The sequence below is a fragment of the Cardiocondyla obscurior genome, linkage group LG21 (assembly GCF_019399895.1).
Source record: "Cardiocondyla obscurior isolate alpha-2009 linkage group LG21, Cobs3.1, whole genome shotgun sequence".
Taxonomy (NCBI): domain Eukaryota; kingdom Metazoa; phylum Arthropoda; class Insecta; order Hymenoptera; family Formicidae; genus Cardiocondyla; species Cardiocondyla obscurior.
Window position 1 is genome coordinate 169,549 of NC_091884.1, and position 17,817 is coordinate 187,365.

The 17,817-nt window shown below is 39.2% G+C and overlaps 4 protein-coding genes across 4 annotated transcripts; 2 read left to right on the forward strand and 2 right to left on the reverse strand.

The window, feature by feature from the left end:
* Positions 1 to 106: 106 nt before the first annotated feature.
* On the reverse strand, positions 107 to 6,686 carry LOC139110614 (centrosome-associated protein Alms1a-like). The gene is made up of 5 exons (XM_070670468.1): positions 3,676 to 6,686; positions 3,456 to 3,581; positions 1,757 to 3,341; positions 1,485 to 1,656; positions 107 to 1,402 (listed from the first exon to the last, which is right to left on the reverse strand). Exons 1-5 carry the CDS (start codon positions 6,285 to 6,287, stop codon positions 1,179 to 1,181), a joined length of 4,719 nt encoding a protein of 1,572 aa, XP_070526569.1. The 5' UTR covers positions 6,288 to 6,686; the 3' UTR covers positions 107 to 1,178.
* Positions 6,687 to 7,110: 424 nt separating this feature from the next.
* On the forward strand, positions 7,111 to 7,455 carry LOC139110519 (DNL-type zinc finger protein). The gene has a single exon (XM_070670354.1). It carries the CDS (start codon positions 7,111 to 7,113, stop codon positions 7,453 to 7,455), a length of 345 nt encoding a protein of 114 aa, XP_070526455.1.
* Positions 7,456 to 7,870: 415 nt separating this feature from the next.
* On the reverse strand, positions 7,871 to 11,844 carry Dok (docking protein homolog). The gene is made up of 3 exons (XM_070670504.1): positions 11,094 to 11,844; positions 10,592 to 10,765; positions 7,871 to 10,430 (listed from the first exon to the last, which is right to left on the reverse strand). The coding sequence occupies exons 1-3, from the start codon at positions 11,163 to 11,165 to the stop codon at positions 8,997 to 8,999; spliced, it is 1,680 nt and encodes a 559-aa protein (XP_070526605.1). The 5' UTR covers positions 11,166 to 11,844; the 3' UTR covers positions 7,871 to 8,996.
* A 276-nt stretch (positions 11,845 to 12,120) lies between these two features.
* Positions 12,121 to 17,786, forward strand: Ir93a (Ionotropic receptor 93a). The gene is given in 16 exon segments (XM_070670487.1): positions 12,121 to 12,899; positions 12,901 to 13,003; positions 13,092 to 13,250; positions 13,383 to 13,478; positions 13,560 to 13,709; positions 13,801 to 14,024; positions 14,264 to 14,428; positions 14,499 to 14,666; positions 14,757 to 14,987; positions 15,067 to 15,243; positions 15,442 to 15,660; positions 15,833 to 15,980; positions 16,173 to 16,524; positions 16,680 to 16,811; positions 17,086 to 17,243; positions 17,340 to 17,786. Coding segments are annotated over 16 exon segments (2,652 nt in total). The 5' UTR covers positions 12,121 to 12,827; the 3' UTR covers positions 17,438 to 17,786.
* Positions 17,787 to 17,817: the final 31 nt, after the last annotated feature.

A 17,817-nucleotide genomic window follows, 5' to 3' on the forward strand; every position in this document is an offset into this window, starting at 1 on the left:
AAATCTGGTAGAAAAATTGAATTAAAATAAAAAAAAGAAAAAATTGGAACAAGTACAATTATAACGAAGAAAAGGACATAGATCAGATAAAGAAAAATTACAATCTTCTCTTTCTCTTTCTTTTTTTTTGTCTCCTTTGAAAGTATACATATTTTAAGAATTTATTAGCACATTTTATTTCGCACGTAATAAAAAATGCTATGCTACAAGATTCAGGTACTACGTATAAGTTTAATTATATTTCTTATTTTAAAGCATTCAGTTTTACGATCGATGGTATGTTTCAAAGATATGTTTCGCTATGTAAAAACAATTTTGTTACAAGTATGAATCAAACAAACGCGAATTATTATCTGATTTAATTTCTAATGACGTTAATATGTAAAAATAAAAGTCTTAGTACAGTCAATTTTATTGAGTGCACCCACACCGTACTGTTTGATTTTTTATATCTATGAGAAGCAGAAGAAACATAGATCACTGGTCTAAAGAATGTTTTTCCTATAATGTGTGTAACGTATATAAAACGCATGTAAAAAAGATCTGATACTCTTTTGTACTATTTAGTCATGTCGTCTGCATTTGCAAAGATAGACATGAGCGTAACATCCGCACGTTAAGTAAAAATAGATTAGCTCCTCCATTATCTATAATATATATTCGATAATCATAAATAAATTATAAATTCGAGTCCTGTTGTGCAATCTCATAAAAAAAAAGACACATACATTATCGCGATATAAAAATTTTAACGCATTTACCTGAGAAAGTATAATTAAAATGTGAAACATTATATATTTCTCTTTCTCTTTTTTTAAAAAAAATTAAACGTCTTAAAACTTTTTCACTTAAAGGTAAAAATTAAGATAAGTATGACATTTGAAAGCTATCTCTCAGATTTTATTAAAATTGATTAAAGATTAAATATTAATAAAAGTATCTGCGAGAAAAGAACAGAGTTCAACGCCGTTCATATTTTATAAACAAGTTAATTCAATATATTAGAAAAAATTGCACTATTTAATTAAACCGAGATAATGCTGTAATAAAAATATAATATGCAAATTTATAATCTTACTAGAAATATTATATTAAAATTTTAATAAAATCCGTCAGGTAGTTTTTGTCATGGATATTTGCGAAAATAGAACAGCGCTCTACACAGACAGGCGCTTATACTACAAATTAGATATAACGCTAACGCTTTGCGATAAATCTACTTGGCCCCTCAATACTTTTTGCTGCAACCTTTTACAAAAGATTTTGGCCATAAGTTTATTTCGACGGGCTTCCTCTTGTCGTTCTTGTTGCCGTCGTTTGAATCGCACTTCATTTAGCCGGAGATATCGTTTTCGCGATCTCTCTTTCATCTCTTCGTCGGTAAGTTTTCGCTGCATGTAAACTGGGTAAAATATTAAATTAATAATAGTATAATGTAGTATGTAATTAACTTAACTAATTAATATCTCATATGCAAATCTCACCTGTTGGCTTTCGTCCTGGTGCTGTTTTAATAATGTTAGACATACTAGCCATCGCTAACAATTGTATTCGCTTTTCTTTTCTCAGTTCTCGCAGCTGACATATTTCAGACAAATACTGTCGGCGTGTTTCCGCATTGCCCACAAATTCAGGGTTATTTCTTGATAGGTAATCCTGAAATTAATCAAATTAAAATATCATTAACTCGAAAGAATATTTATCCATCCCTTTTGATTAAGCAAAAAACCAAATATCTTATTTATTAATTTTTTACCTGCAACGTATTCGTTTGATGAAGATTTTTGTTGGAATTATTCCTTTTCATAATATCGCAAGGACAGGCGTCAGATTTCGCCGCGTTCAACGGCTGTTTCACTAATTTTGGCCTTGCGCTATCCGAAATCTCATTTTTCGAAACATTCTCTTTAGTAAATGACAATTCATATGCGACAGGCTTGGGATACGTTTGGCGACAGCCACATTTTCTGGTATTCTGATACATGGCACCACACATGCGGCAATGTTTATAATTTCTCTCGATGTTATTAATACTAATGTCGTCTACGTAATTTGGTTTTAATGCATGGCTCTTGCACGCTTTCGTTTTGACGATATCTTTCGTTTGATTATTACTACAGGAGCAAGCCTCGTTACAATTGCAATTTAAACTATTTTGTACTTGTTGATTCGTCTCGCTGTTTTGCGAACTGTCGGAATAAATCTGAGTCTGCAATTGATGTTCCGCTATCTTTAGGTGACACTCGAAATGACACGAGCCGTTATTATCGATTTTACCGCTCGAACAACATTCTCGTAACGTTTCTGTGGTAATTCCCGAATTATGGCACGCGGTGCAATCATTAGTGCAATCGTAAATCTTGTCCGTGTCGCTATGTTCGTTGTAGTTTAACGCGCGAACTCTGCTTTGGCTTTCCGCATTGTAGTTTTGCCGAGACTTTCCGATAATCTTTCTGTCGTCATTAACAGAAACGTTGTCACGCTCGTACGCATTTCCATAGGCTTGTTCGATCTCCGAGGAGTTATCACGCGCGCAGGAGGGATTTTTTTGACATACACCGCAGACGGTATTACTAATTTCTACAGTAGTCTTTTGTTTAAAGCACATTGGACATGTAAATGATCGTTTGTAACATTCGGTCCGCTTGGCTTTATTGACGATGCCCGAAGCTCCTTTGTTACTGTCGGACGAGCAAACTGCGCGTGCACAATTGCATTTTGATTTTGACGCGTTAATTTGATTCTTAGCCTCTTTATGTTTCGGTTGAACGCTGCCACTTTGCGACGCACAGTGACGAGTAGGATCAGTTGCACTATTGTCACTCGCGTAATTCGTTTGAGTCTGCTGCGAGACAGCTGGCACGTCTCCCCCTTGATGGTCTTTTCGTGATCTGATCGAAGTCGTCTCGGACGAACTTTGCTTGCATCGCACGCAAGCATGTCGCACGATTCGGGCGGTGTGCGTTTGGCAGGATTGATCTCTGCATTTGGCGCCGTTTTGATAATGCGTGCACGGCCTTTGGGAATTTACATATTTCGCATCGTACACGTCCGACTCCGCCGTCACCGGCGTCGAAGACACTTTCCAAGTTTCCCGAGGTAGCGTTTGTACTCCAACGGCGACGTGCTTCGTCGTGGATCTTCGCGATATTCTGCTGGCGGACACGATCTCTCCGCCTGTTTTTGAGTAAGCGTTCGCTGCGCCCGTAGCCGTTTGCGTGCAACTATTACGCTTCATCACTCGTTGGATTATATTATCGCTAGCAGCTTCGCATGCCGCCAAATTGCAGTGAGACGACCACGGTTCATTCACAGAATCGTCTCGCAGATCCGACATGCTTCTGTTAACATAAAACCAATTATTATTAGATTTTTAGATTACATTATTAGATTTACAATCTCGACGTAATTAAATAAAATAAAATAATTAAAAAATAATAATAATAATAGATTACCTGTGTACAGCGTCAGCATGTTGGTCTCGCCTGAGCATAGCCGTTTGCTTTGATTTCAGATTGGTCGATTTAGATTTCCTCGGCGAGGATTTCGGTCTCTCCAGTCGTCTAGGTTGTTCAAGCAATCTGGCAAATAAAACAATAAATAAAAATATGTGGGATTAAAAAAAAAAAAAAAAAAAAAAAAATTAAAATGGAAGTAAAAATATTAAATATATACTTTTTTAAGTTACAAAGGTGGCTAATTTCGTTTGTAATCCAAATAAGTTGATTTCTCTTCTCCATCTCAGCGTAATTAACCAGCTTGGAGTCACCTGATTCGGACATGCTACACTTGTTCAATTCAAATTGCCTTTCAGACGACGTCGTTGGCAATCGCCAATCAGTATTGTTATCTGTATTATTGTTGGACTCGACTGGAGTTCTTCTATTATTCACAACGGCGTCGAGTAAAATTCTATTATGATCTGGAGGTATACTGTTGGTCGTGGTCGATTCTCTGTGAGGCAGTTTGCAATTCTCTTTGAAGCAAAATATATCGTTCACCTTAGCATTTTTATGATTGCGCTGAGGCACAAAACATTCAGAGCTCTCGCTCTTGTCAGGATCTGTCGGGGTGTTGCTGGTTTGCTGGCAGTCGTCTGTTCTCAGTCCTAATCGTGCCTTCCTGCCATCCATCTCCGTTCTATCCGTATGCCGGTCGAACTTGTCGCTGTTGCTGCTTTCCAAAGCAACTTCTTTTATGACATCGCTAGCGGTGCCCATAGATTTCTGCATAGACGCGTCCTTTTTTCGTAGATTCCACTCATCCGAGGACTCGGTGGTACTGTGCTTGTTCGCCAGGGCTTGCAGCAATTCGGCTCGGTAGACTTTGTTCCTGGCATCGTCCGGATTCCAGGGAACGTTGTCCTCCAAATTGTGCTCGATCTTGTCGTCCGTGTATTTAGCAGTGACCAGCCGTTTAATCACGTGCTGTATCAGTCTCTTCTTGACCTGCTTGTCGCACTTATTCGCGTCGACCAGGCTCTTCAAGATGTTGACGCTTCTCTCGAGATCTCGTACGAGACTATCTGAATCTCCCCAAAGCTTGTCGTTGACGCTGGAACTGCTATTTGGCAATGTTGAATTAGATCTACCGGTATCCGAAGAGACGTGACTATCCCTTTCGTTCGGAACGTTCGCGTAAGTGTGTCCAGGGAAGTATTCAAAACTATTAGCTCTCCCGGATACGTTTTCCGTCTCGTCGAGCTGTGGAGTCGCTGAGGTTGACCCGTTCTGCGAGACGTCCGAGCTATTCCGACGTCTCTGGCTATCTTTCACGTCGGAGTCGACTCCGACTTTCGCCTCGCCCTCAACGTTGCTCGTCGAACGCGTCGGGTCGCATTTTCGTGAATGTTTTACTTTATACGTACCCTTAGATCTTTTCAAGATAGATTGTATTGCCGTTTGAGGTACAGGCTCTTTTGCCTCCGCTGACGGTGGCTTGTTTTCTTCGAGATCTGAGACTTGAACGCCAACGGATTCTTGAGCGCACACGTCGGGACTCGTTTGTATTACCTTGTCGCAGGTGGCGGGTTTATTTACTATGGTAGCGATGGAGGACGTAGAATCAAAAATGAGGGGAAACACAGTCTTTTTCTCCTTAGCGTACAAATGTATCTCGCTCTGGCTTCTTTTCAATAAAAATTTCGACGACAACGCGGGTATCACGTTCATCGAGATGCTCTTCTTAAGTGGCGAATTCGACGAAGGTGCAATCTTCCTTTCTACTGTCGAGTACTTGATCGGTGGCACTTTAAACGCGGACGACGACGTGGGGGTGTCGTGTAATTCAAGTTTGGTAGGCCTCGTCACGACTTTCGGCTGCGCGGTTTCGCTCAAGGCGACACAAGCAACACATCTCTTTTGCGATTTGATGTCGTCTCCAGTTATAATACCGGGCAGGTGATTCTTGACGATCGGCGTGATCTCTATCTCGCTTTCGGATCCCGAGACATTACCGATTAGAGGAGTGGAATTGGCGTCGGGAGCCGTTGACGACTTTGGCCCGCTTAGCGCTGTCGCATTCTTCCCAGATTGCATTCCTGACTCGGTGGTGCCTTCCGGATCTAGGCGCAAGGCGGCAGAACATCCTCGCGCAAGTGCCATGCGTTCGATGGTGCTCAGTTTTTCCTCGTCCTGCTGATTCTGAGTGTGAGAATTAAAATAGCCAACGTCCGCGCCACTGTCCCACTCCAGCGGCTTGTAGGAAGCCACGCTGGAGGTTGGCGAAGACAGCTTCCTCTCGTTCACCTCTGGGAACTTGTCCCGAGCGTTGTCGATGCGCTCTTCCTCGTGTATCGTCTCTGGGGTGACAGCGGCCTTCGGATCAGGCGATGGGGTCTGAATTTCTGTCAACGGCTGAATATACTTCGATGAAGCGTCCGCATTGGAAGACTGCCCGATCAGCGGGGGTCTTACCCACCTACGCCTCTCTCGAGGCACATAAGACTTGAGATTGTACTCCTCTCCGATGCAATCCTGTCTGTCGGACGACGAGCCCACTTGGGCACTTAACTCGTACACGCTATAATAATACTTAATCGCTTCCGGTAGAGAATTTGATCCTGGTAGCGAAAAGTACTGATCCAGGTTGGCGTTCCGCGAATATTTCTGATAATATTCCATCACCTGGGCGGAAAGACTTTTCTTGCCGACGTCCGGCGTGAAGCTCAGCGGCCCGTCTTTCTCGCGAGCGTTGCATCTTTCGCGTTTCTCCAGCTCTTTTGAATTCGCAGACTCAAAGTCTCTCAGGCAACGGCCCTCGCAGCTCGATTCCGAATCATATTCCATACTAGCTGTCCGCGGTGCATTCTTCCGCACCCTCTCATGCCTGAATTTCGTTCAGTCGTTAGATGAATGTTCGTTGCCTCACGCGCGCGAGCAATCAAACTAGACATGCCTTACCTATCCCGCCTTGGTGCTCATCGTCAATTACAATCAACTACGGGACTCTCGACTTTTTAGAGTAGGTTAGGACGCGGATGTGCGCGTCACTTGACGCCTCGACTGTTCGCGTCAAAGCTCGGACCGAGCCAGTCACTTCACCACGTTTCGCGTCTCCGCACGACGAAACGTTAGCTCGATACGTTCACTTCACCGTGTTTCTCGTTATTTTAATTACGACACTACATTTACAATCGTTTAAGTTGCAACGGCTATTTAAATTAATTCTTGTTTACATCTACTACCAGTACTACCACGGATCAAGCGTGTCTCGTATTCGAATGTGTTTCAGAACGCATCTTTCGATTTCCCGCTCGGTTGGTACTATTGAGTGCATAAAGTGCATTTAGTAGCACCATGACGCGAACGTTTACGTTGAATGTCGCATATATTGAATATCGCTGAACGCTCAGGTTAATTGCTCAGGTTAATTACTCTGTGCGATATTAACAGAAATAAACGGGGAAGTAAGGTCCACTTAGAAACGTAAGGTGAAATGTTACGTATTCGGCGCGCGCTGAATCTCGTTGCGTGGATGGCTTGCAAGCAGCGTGCAGCGTCTCGTGCTCGGATTTTATGCGAGCCGACCGGCCTCGAGATGCTTCGCCACACGCGGCTTGCTCACGAGAACCGGGTCACTCGCATAGATTTGAACAAGTTAGAAGGAAAGATGAAACTGATGTTTACGTGCACGAAATGTAACACCAGAACCAGCAAATTAATATCGAAATTGGCTTATAACAAAGGGGTGGTGATAGTAAGATGTGACGGTTGCCAGAACAATCACTTGATAGCCGATCATTTGGGATGGTTCTCTAGTTTGCATAAAGGTATTAACATCGAGAAAATTATGGCAGAGAAAGGAGAAACTGTACGAAAGACAATGAACGATTTAGACGGCTATTACGATGCTATTTCGAAAGAAGACATTCAGTCTCAGAAGGATGTTAGCGAGATAGAAACAGAAAGCGACACGCATACTAAAATTAATACGATAGGAGAATCAAAAAGTTGAGTTTACTTTTTTAGCCTAGCTTATTTCCCAAATATAATATAAATTTTTGTTCATATTGGTAAATAAAAAATATATATCGGAAAAATTACAGGTGAATAAAAATCATTCTTACACAAGTATACAATTCTTTTATATAAATTGACGATATATTTGCTAAAATTAACAATTAATGCTCGCTTTAAAAAATAGTTTTACACATTTGTTTTATTCTAAAATTGATTGGCATAGGCTTCTTATCTTGTATATGTGTATATATGTGTATATATTAATTGATATTTTAATTAATAAACCTTTTTTTTGTTTTTGGCACAAAAGATATACTATTACAAATTATTTCTCAACAATTCTTAAAATTGTATTTTATACAAACTTGTAAAAAGATTCTGTAAATGAAATACATATAAAAGATAGATAGTTAATTATTCTTATATATATTGTTATTGCATAATTTGTAGTCATTAATTGAAACATAATGAATAATAGTTTCTATTGTATGAAATTATAGACAGATTTCTTTACTGAAAATATGTAATATATAAGTTAGATATATACTACTCTTGTACTATTACAAAAAAAAATTGTTTTGTACTTTTAATATTTGCAATCTTTAAAATCTTGAAACATTCACGTTCATGCAAATGATTGACTGGATAAAAACACTAATATTCATTATGCATATATGTATATAAAACTGTGGCAGCATATAATGTTAAATATCTACATAAATTTTCTTCATATTTATCTAATTGTAATAATCTGTTTTATCTTTTCGCGAAAACATTTGCATTAAACTATGTACATATTTATACATCGATAATGTTGCGCTGTTTAAACGAATCAAATGCATTTGCACTGTAATTTAAAAATATAATAATTAATAAAGATAAATGTTAATTATCCATATAACAATAATCATAGAATAAGAGCGATAACAATGGTACAATGATGGTAGAATAGTAATATAAAATTAGGACTAATACATATATAATAAATTTCTAAGTACACCAATACACATGTTCAAATATCAAAATTTTTACGCGCACGCACGTTCATAACGATTTAGTATTATTTTGGCATCGATTAAAATATTTTGTCGTCTCTTTAAGGCACTATACAGGTATTTTTATAAATCAGTCGAATAAAGTTCGATAAAATACTAATCATTAAACTTTTCTAATTAATCCTAGAATATTTTTTCAGAGAGAAGGCACAAATGTATCTATGAAACTTTTGTAAATTTAGATATCCTATTTATAACAACATTGAAAAAGACTAGTTTCTAAAAAATTATATAGAAAATGTATAAAAATGTTGGAGAAATGCGATAATGTGAAAATAACCGAATATTATTTTTACCGTCTCGTTACGTGCCAATCACATTGAAAAGCAAAAGAAACACATTTATTCTAACAACGAGATATAGACTAGCATATTCATATTCTTATAAATAATTACAAAAAAAAATATACTTAAGAATTTTGTGAAAGCGAGTTTGTGGCATGATCGTCGTATGTTATAAAAGAGAACGCAAATGTCCTGCTTTACACCCTTTTTGGTTTTGACACAATAGCGTATTCGCTGTTGTTAAAAACCTTATGTTGCGGACCAGCTGCGGTATTTCCAGTGGCAGTAGTTTCAACAAGATCTGGCTTCTTTCGGATAATCCCGTAACCGAGATGACTGTCGTCAGCCAGCCTGATAGAAGACATATCTTCAACAATTTCGTAATTAGACCAAGTTGAATTAATAAGATTAGAACTTTCTCCGTGAGAGACGTTGGAATGTACGCTTTGCGAGGAATTTGTATACTTATACGTAGGCTTCTGATTAAGCTTCGTCGCGGATCCAAAATGCTCCAATTTATCGTAATCCGACTCGTCTGTCTTGCCGACGCTTTGTATCGACGACGGTGCGACAATTGCGCCGTCGCCGCATTTACTTTTGCACGAATTTTGGAATGAATCGTGATTCCGTATCGGCATCATGATCTCGTACTGCAAATCATCGTTGTCGTTCTCCTTATCTCTTTCACTAGGTATATTCGAGTTTATTCTTTCTGTATGATGCACGCTGTCGATACCGTGCGTTTTCCAAGCATCGTTCCTAATTTCCACTAAGTCGTACGAGTGTTTCTCCGTGTTCTCGTGCATAACGCTGCCGATATTCTTATGAGACAATTCGGGTGAATTACCTTGGCTTATAGTTCTATATTCTCCGCAAGTAGGCAAATCTAGGAATTCCGTGTCGAAATTTTTTTTCTCTAGCAAATTAGCGAAAACATACTTTCGTGGTGGTTTAGCGGGCTTAGATTTAATTATCGATCTGCTCGAAGAGATTGAAGAATCCATGCTCGTCGACGACGTAAAAGGTTTCTGAGAGTTCTGCGTGGTAGAAAAATCTATATCGATCAAAGCGCTTGAAGAATTGTTTGAAGAGGGTGGTAAAGCCGCTCTGGAGCCCGGCTCCATGGACAAGGCTGCTTGGAATTGATTGTCGTTGCATTCTATGTTCAGATTATTTTCTTCGTCCAATAATTTTTTCATAGACTTCATTTTAGCGTACATGCATCGGAAAATTTCCTGCTGGCTACCATGTTCTAAGCGAAAAGAACCCTCCCCGGACTCACATTTTCTTCCAGCTTCAAAAATAAATTTTCCATCTCTGTATCCATATCTCCTGATATACCTATATGGCCATGTGAATAGAACAATATCACCATCCATCAGTTTCATGTCCACGGCGGCTATTACCAAAGTATAATTCCTTGCTTCTAGTCCGCACCTCTTAGACGCGTCTGTTTCCACAACTTTTACGGAAAACACGCCTTCCCCACTAGTGCAATACAGATCGTTATTTTCTTCTATCTGATTAGACACGCTGTCCTTGAACGCGACTAATTGAAACGCTGAAATCCAGTGAGCCATCTCGATTTCCGTATAACAGCCGAAATAGTGTATTCCAGATTTAGTTACCACCTGTATGTAGGGTGAGCATGTGAACATTTATTTTTAAAACAATAAAAAAAAAAATATCTTGAACACAGATTCAGAGTAATATAGAAAAAAAATTCAGAGCAATGTAGAAAAAAAAATTCAGGGTGTTATTAAAAGAATTTCAAAGTAAAACGAGTACTCACCTTAAAGACATGCGATTGATTGCTAGGTGCAATTTTTATACAAGCGTCCAAAGTGACAATACGTGGGGAGTGAGACTGCAGGATTGCTTCTTCCTGACTGTCGTAGATCTCGACACGTTTGATTCCATAGTTACTTGTCCTAAAGAGCTGGCAAAATCTCTTGTGCCACGTTTTCTAGAAAATAAATCTGTGTTATCTTGAGATTAACTTGATTCGCGGTTTGCAAAAAAGGAAATAGCCGCTGGATAGTGGGTGAATATAAAAGAAAAAACAATTAATTTTTTTTAATGGTAACATTTTAATTGCGTACTGCAAAAATAAAGGGACGCGAGAAAGGAAAAAACAGGATAGAATAGGATAGAACGGAAGAAGGAAGGGAAAGGAAACAACTGTTCATAAATGATGCGTCTGGTATGCGCGCGCGCGCAGCAAACGCGATATCGCGTATCGCGTCAACGTGGGGTATCCGACGAGTAATCTGATGGGCCGTATAAAGACCAACCTTGAGCTGGCCTAGCATTCCCTGCGGCGGTAGCAGCAGTATCCCCTGCATGAGAGGCTCCTCGGGCTCCATCGCTGACGATCAAACATCGGCACGGACGTCGGGCGATGATGCTGATGTCGGCCTCCTCGTGCTCGCGGTCGCGTTCGGCAACGACCCTTTGCTTTTCGTTCACGTCACGGGGAAATACCACTTACGCGATCGATCGGAGAGAGAACAGGAGGTACGGAGAAACCGCTTGACATCCACTTTCACTCCGGCCTTCTTGGCTCCCCTGGGTCGTTCCCCCGGGTTCTCTTCGCTTCGCGGTGCTCGTGCGCGATATGACAGCTACAGCGCGGCGAGATTCAGCCCATGGTAACGCAGAGCACTTGGCATTTCACGCCGAAGCCCGTACTGTTTGCAATCGGCGAACGGCAAACCGCGAGTAACGCACTATACAACGATCTCGGCGAGTGTTATTCTTCTAATTCGAGAGCACTTCGGATGAACGATAGGTATAGTATATACGCGATCGACGGTGGTCCCACGCAGTCCCACGCGAACACCGCACTCCGTCAGTAACGCCGAATTTTCTAGCTTCGTCTGCGTGCGCCAACTATCCAACAAAGTATGCACCGGAACTGCAGGGACGCACGCACGATGTCGTTCGAGTCGCCGTTCAGGCTCAGCGTGCACCATTGGCAACCATTGCTCTTCACGTTTATAGATGTCAATCGTTATTTTATCTCTCTCGCTTCCTCCCTCGTTCGTTATTAAAATTTATTAAAAAAAAAGGAGGAAAAAAAAAGCGTCCACTTTTGAATTCTCCACATTACTGAAAGAGAAAATTTTCTTCAATCACGTATGTCTCCTAAAATGTTCCAATTTTGATAAATATATATATATTTTCACGTTGTACGTACGCTAGAAGACAGATATGACGTTTGCTGCACCGACGGCAGCTAGCGAACGTAACTTTAGAGTCGTGTGCGTCGAGTTTCACATGTGCCGCACGTATGTACCGCGCCGGCCGGATTGCCGATGACCGATTTCCCTCTGTTTTTTCATTCCCTGCCTCCGCCGCATAGGGTTACGTGCGCTAGCCGCTCGTCGTCCGCAGAAAACGCCATATTTGCTCTTCGGCGTGCACACGTCACTAAAATGCAGTTTAAAATTTTCCGATGCTACTTTGTTCTCTGTTCCTGCGTCTCCTGCACGGGCATTTGCAACGGAACGCAGACAATGGAGATTGCATTCTTATCACGCGTTAGCATCGGACGGAGAAAAGTGGTAGACCGCAGCGCATTTATAACTTTTACGTCTCGCCTTTTGACTTCCGTCAAGAGATATCAGGCAATTACAGCTAGCATGTAATAAAGCTAGGTAATAAGAAAACTCATTTTATTTTACTCGACTTCTTTTGTTTATAATATCCTGCTTGTTACGCGAGTGACTTTTCTCAACTTATTATTCAGGTCAAGGAAGAATCGAATACGGCGTCGGCGTATGTTTTATCTCTCCTGTGAAATGACTTTTCAGTACGGTCTAATTTCACCAAGGGTATCGCGCAGGCCACCCTGCACTTTGTTCAAGCTGCAATGAGTTTCGATCGTTCTTTGATAACTTATTAAAGAAATCGATCAATTTCTCCCTGCGATTCGTGATACAAAAGTAAGCCGGAGGCCACGCTCAGTCCACGGATTGCGTTTCGACCGAACTCGACGTAGTCATAATAATGATTCGACGAAAATAATGAATTCATATATCATTGAACGATGTTCTCGGTTATATATCGACTGATTGACGCGACAGGCATCAATGCGAACCGTCAGCGGACATGATTTCCGTCTTCCTTCTCGCGTGGTTCCTAAATTCTGGTAACGCTTTCAATGACTTCCCATCGCTGATATCCGCCAATGTCTCAATGGGTATGAACAATTCTTCCTTCGTATTTTTTATGTACGTTTTAATATCGCCACTGATTTCATAATAAAAAATAATCTTTAAAATTTTTAGCGGTCGCTATCGACAAGAGTTTCTTCGATAACAATGCCGAGTATAACGACATAGTAAAAAACATTTACAATTTTATCATGACGATTATGGAAGAAAAGATGCGTGCAGGTGATGTCAACGTGCATATTTTTCGTGGAACGAAAGTAAATAATCTTCGAGGTAAAAGCAAACGCGTTGAATAAATATAATACTTGAATAAGCAGTTAAATGAGCAGATAAATAGTTAACTAGAATTTTTTAATTAAAAAGTAATTTTCTTTTATTCTTTTTTTACATGTAATATATATAAAGAGTATACCGTTCTTCTATCCGTGGCAACGTGTTATCAAATGTGGAGGCTTCATGAGGTAGCTCACAAAGAAGAGCTCTTACATTTAGCAATAACAGGTGTGTATGAGAAATGTTCAATAATTATATGACGATACGATACGCAAAGCTATAGTTTCGTTTTATTCTATTTATTTAAAGACCAAGGCTGTCCGCGGCTTCCCGTTTCCGAAGGAGTAAGCGTTCCTTTAATATCGCCAGGGAAAGAATTGGCCCAGATTTTCTTCGATTTAAGGACAATTGATGCTTTATCCTGGAACAATATCAACATATTGCACGACGATACCTTCGGTGATATAATTTAAAGCATCAATATTTTATGTTTTTATATCACTTTTTGGTATTTGCATTAAAAACGCGTTTTGTCTACGACGGATTTTAGGTAGAGACATGATTAGTGGAGTCACAAAAGCTATATCAACCGCATTGCCGAACAAAAAGTTTAGCATGATTTCTAGATCATTGTTCGCTTTTAAACACGCCAATTCTGAACACAGCAGAAGGAGCTATATTAAAAACATGCTCGAGAACTTCCATGTGGATCAGTTGGGAAGATGTTTTCTCATAATCGTCACGGTAGAAACAGTTGGTGACGTTATGGAAGTTGTAAGAAAGCTTCTTTTTTTTTTTATTTATATTCGTATATTAATTTCGAGTGGCAGGATTAAAGTAATAAAAAGATAATAAAATAATTCATAATTTACGAGATTCATAAATGAGTCCTCCAATATAGATTTTGAAAAGTACATAGACATTTTGTGTCAAATGCTCGAATTGTAGAAATCTTGCGACTCTCGTTTTGAATTATTTCTTTAAGTTTAACTTGGCGCTTTGTATATATTTAGACAAAGAGTTTAAATATGGCCCAGCCCGATAGCCAGTGGTTATACGTCATCACTGATAGCGCAATGCGGAACTCCACGAATATTACCAGTTTCGTTGATTTATTGTCAGAAGGCAGCAACGTGGCTTTCATTTACAATGCAACGGACAGCGAGACATATTGCAATGTAATTTTATTAATTAATTACCTTTATTAGCATAACTGAATTAATTAAATAAAATAAAAAAATTTTACAGATTACTTTGAGATGTTACGTCCAAGAATTAGTTTCGGCATTGGCTAATGCTTTAAAGATATCTCTGATGACTGAAATAGAATTGTACAGTCATATGAGCGATGAGGAATTCGAATTCGTTCGATTAAATAGACAGCAGAGACGTCAGGAACTTCTAAAAAGTATCAACGTTCGTATTCCTTGATTTATTTATCGTTTAGACTACATTTGCTTTTAGATATATTTAATTTGTGTCATCAAGGCGATTTATTTCCTACAGGTAAAACTTATCGAGAGTGCAGATACAGGTGGTATCTGTGGCAAATGCCTGTGTTGGCGGTTTGCTTCAGCTATAACGTGGGGCAATTTCTTCGTGCATGGTAAAAATGTAGCGCACTTGATCGATTCGGGTACGTGGATGCCATTTCTAGGTGCGAATTTGACAGATGCTATTTTTCCGCACGTCGTACACGGTTTTCGAGGGATCAGTGTGCCGATCGCCACGTATCATGTATGTTATCTCGTGTAAAAATCATTTCCCCACCCGCGTAATTGTGAGCAGGTTCCGGATATAATTTTCATTCTTTTAGAATCCACCGTGGCAGATAATCTCGTTGAGCAGTTCTGGCGTAAAGGAATACGGCGGGCTGGTTTTTGACGTAATCAAATATCTAGCGAGAAAAATGAACTTCACCTACACGGTACTTAGCCCGGCGAACAATCGAACCGTCGTCAAGTTTATTCGTAACGAGACTGCAACCGACGTGGTAAAGCTATGCGAAACAAAGTTCAGATTAAAATCTCGCTATATTGTTGCATAAGTATAATGATACTTGAATAAGAAAAAAAGAAAAGCTTTAAATTGTAAATAAAATTCATGATTTAATTGTACGATTTCTATGCAAGCTGTTTTAAATTGTAGTTTATTCAAAATTAATATGCTACAACGTTAAATATAATTTTAGGTATTAACATCGACTACGAGAGAAATGCCGTCACAGATAATAAATATGATTTTGGAGAAGAAAGTCCTTCTCGCGGCTTGCGCGTATACTGTAAATGATCACGGAAAAGGACAGATCAATTTTACTTTGCCGATTTTTATGCAGACGTATAGCTTTCTGACGGCAAAACCAAGTCAACTTTCGAGAGCGTTATTGTTCACCGAACCTTTTGCCAAAGAGGTAAACTATGCAATACGTTATATAAAACATCTCGAGATCGGATAGTAGAGCTTATTAATTGGCGTACTAATTTTTTTTTTTTTTAGTTTATTTAATTAATTTGATTACTTCTGATTTTTATTTTTGCGCGCCTATACATGCATGCCTTCAAGCAAACGAATTTTTCTCGTAGACGTGGGCCTGTCTGGCAGCTTCCATTTTAATAATGGGTCCAATCTTGTACCTGGTTCACAAGTACAGTCCAAGTAGCACGAGAACGTCAGGACTAAATTCCTCCTGGCAATGCGTGTGGTACGTCTACGGGGCCTTACTTCAGCAAGGTATCTTGCTTCTTTCTTTTTATTTTGCGTGCAAGATATTCCACACTTGTCAAATTGTTTTTTATATATTCGTTATTTATTAATGTCTCCTTATTGTTAATTATAAAACTATATTACTTGTTCATGGTTTTTTTTTTTTCGTTTATGCTCATCTTTTTTTTGGAAGTAGGATAAAAGTGTAAATGATTTTAGGAGGAATGTACTTACCTCATTCTGACAGCGCTCGTCTGTTGGTCGGTGTCTGGTGGCTGGTTGTGATGGTTTTAGTAGCGACTTATTCCGGAAGCTTGGTCGCGTTTTTGACATTCCCGAATATGGACGCAGCTATTTTAACTATAGAAAACCTCATTGCTCATAAAGACAGATTAACTTGGGGCTTTCCTAATGGCAGCTTTTTAGAAGAGTATTTAAAAAATGCCGATGAAGAAAAGTATCATATTCTTCTGGAGCGATCTATAATTCATAACGCATCGCAAGAAACGGAAATGATTGAGCGGGTAAAGGCGGGCAAGCACGCGTTGATCGATTGGAGAAGTACGTTAAGGTAATCTCATAATATACAGATTAATTTTTTTTTTTTAAATAAAAACCTACTTTCTTTCGCGATAAATAGAGATTCTGTCGTTTAAATATTTTGTCCTGCATGCTAAACGAATTAGTCCGATAGATAAAAATGACGATTATGCATTGCTTAAGCAGATTTGTGATGAGAAACGATCTGTTATTAACCGAAGGATGCGCCTTTTCTTTGAGCACTGATGAATTTATGGACGAACCCATAGCGATGGTTATTGGAAAAGATAGTCCTTATACAAAAATCATCAACTCTGAGTAAGAAAAAAATTCCGTTATATCGTTTTGTTTTACTAGATCAATTTTATGATAGTCATTAAATAATGTATTATTATTTACGACAATCTTAATTTTTTTAAAGCAAGTTTTTTTTAATAATGTACAAATTGCATGTAACTTTTATAATTTTATTTAGTTTTATTGTGGATCTTTGACTTCGACTAGTCGTTTCGTATTTGTCGCAATTAGGCGATTATTCGTGCTTACCTACGTTTTTTCAAAATTGATTAACTGAATAAGCTTTTTTACGCAGGTTACACCGCATGCACGAGTCTGGATTAATGAACAAGTGGATAACGGAGCAAATACCAATAAAAGACAAATGTTCGGACAGTCTCACCAACCAAGCCGTAGACGAGCGCAAAGTAAACGTCACGGATATGCAGGGGATATTTTTCGTGCTCTTCATGGGTAACGTGTTTTTCGTGCGTGGTACCACCGTGCTCGGTGAAGCGTAATAAAACACCTTGTAGGAGTAAAAGCAGCTTCTCATTGTGCTCCTTTCAGGCGTGACCGGATCGATGTTTCTTTTGTGCTGCGAATTTTGCTGGCATAAGCGCAAAGTGTCGAAGAGACGCAAGTTGATTCAGCCTTTTGTCTCTTGAGTCGCATACTACGCCGAATAGATGACAGATCAAATGTGTCTCTACTATTGTCGAAATAGCTTCGCCATTGGGCAAAGCATCCGCATGAGCAAGTAGATTTTATCGTTGTAGCCAGTATAAATTACAGGGACTATTTTTGCAACTGTGTCTTCGCGATTTCTTAGGCTGCAATTAACAATTGCTTAATTGGGAATTATGTACTTAGGTGACGTGATTTTTCGGCACAGATTTCTTTACAGCAATCGTAGAATATATTCGATAAGATAATTTAGAGACCATGTAAATTAGTGTTCTTATGCTCAATAATTAATGTAAAAATTTTATTCTAAAAAATAGCCGATTATTTCGACGTGTCAGTAATAATTAATTAGCTTTGCGAA

Bases quoted from the DNA above. Each gene is read 5' to 3' on its own strand.
- LOC139110614 (XM_070670468.1), bottom strand. From the start codon at position 6,287: ATGGAATATGATTCGGAATCGAGCTGCGAGGGCCGTTGCCTGAGAGAC. The intron at 3,582-3,675 runs GTATATATTTAA...TTTATTTGCCAG, and splicing joins CACCTTTGTAACTTAAAAAA to ATTGCTTGAACAACCTAGAC. The intron at 1,657-1,756 runs GTAAAAAATTAA...GATTAATTTCAG, and splicing joins ATCAAACGAATACGTTGCAG to GATTACCTATCAAGAAATAA.
- LOC139110519 (XM_070670354.1), top strand. From the start codon at position 7,111: ATGAAACTGATGTTTACGTGCACGAAATGTAACACCAGAACCAGCAAA.
- Dok (XM_070670504.1), bottom strand. From the start codon at position 11,165: ATGGAGCCCGAGGAGCCTCTCATGCAGGGGATACTGCTGCTACCGCCG. The intron at 10,766-11,093 runs GTTGGTCTTTAT...TTTATTTTCTAG, and splicing joins GAATGCTAGGCCAGCTCAAG to AAAACGTGGCACAAGAGATT. The intron at 10,431-10,591 runs GTGAGTACTCGT...CCCTACATACAG, and splicing joins ATCAATCGCATGTCTTTAAG to GTGGTAACTAAATCTGGAAT.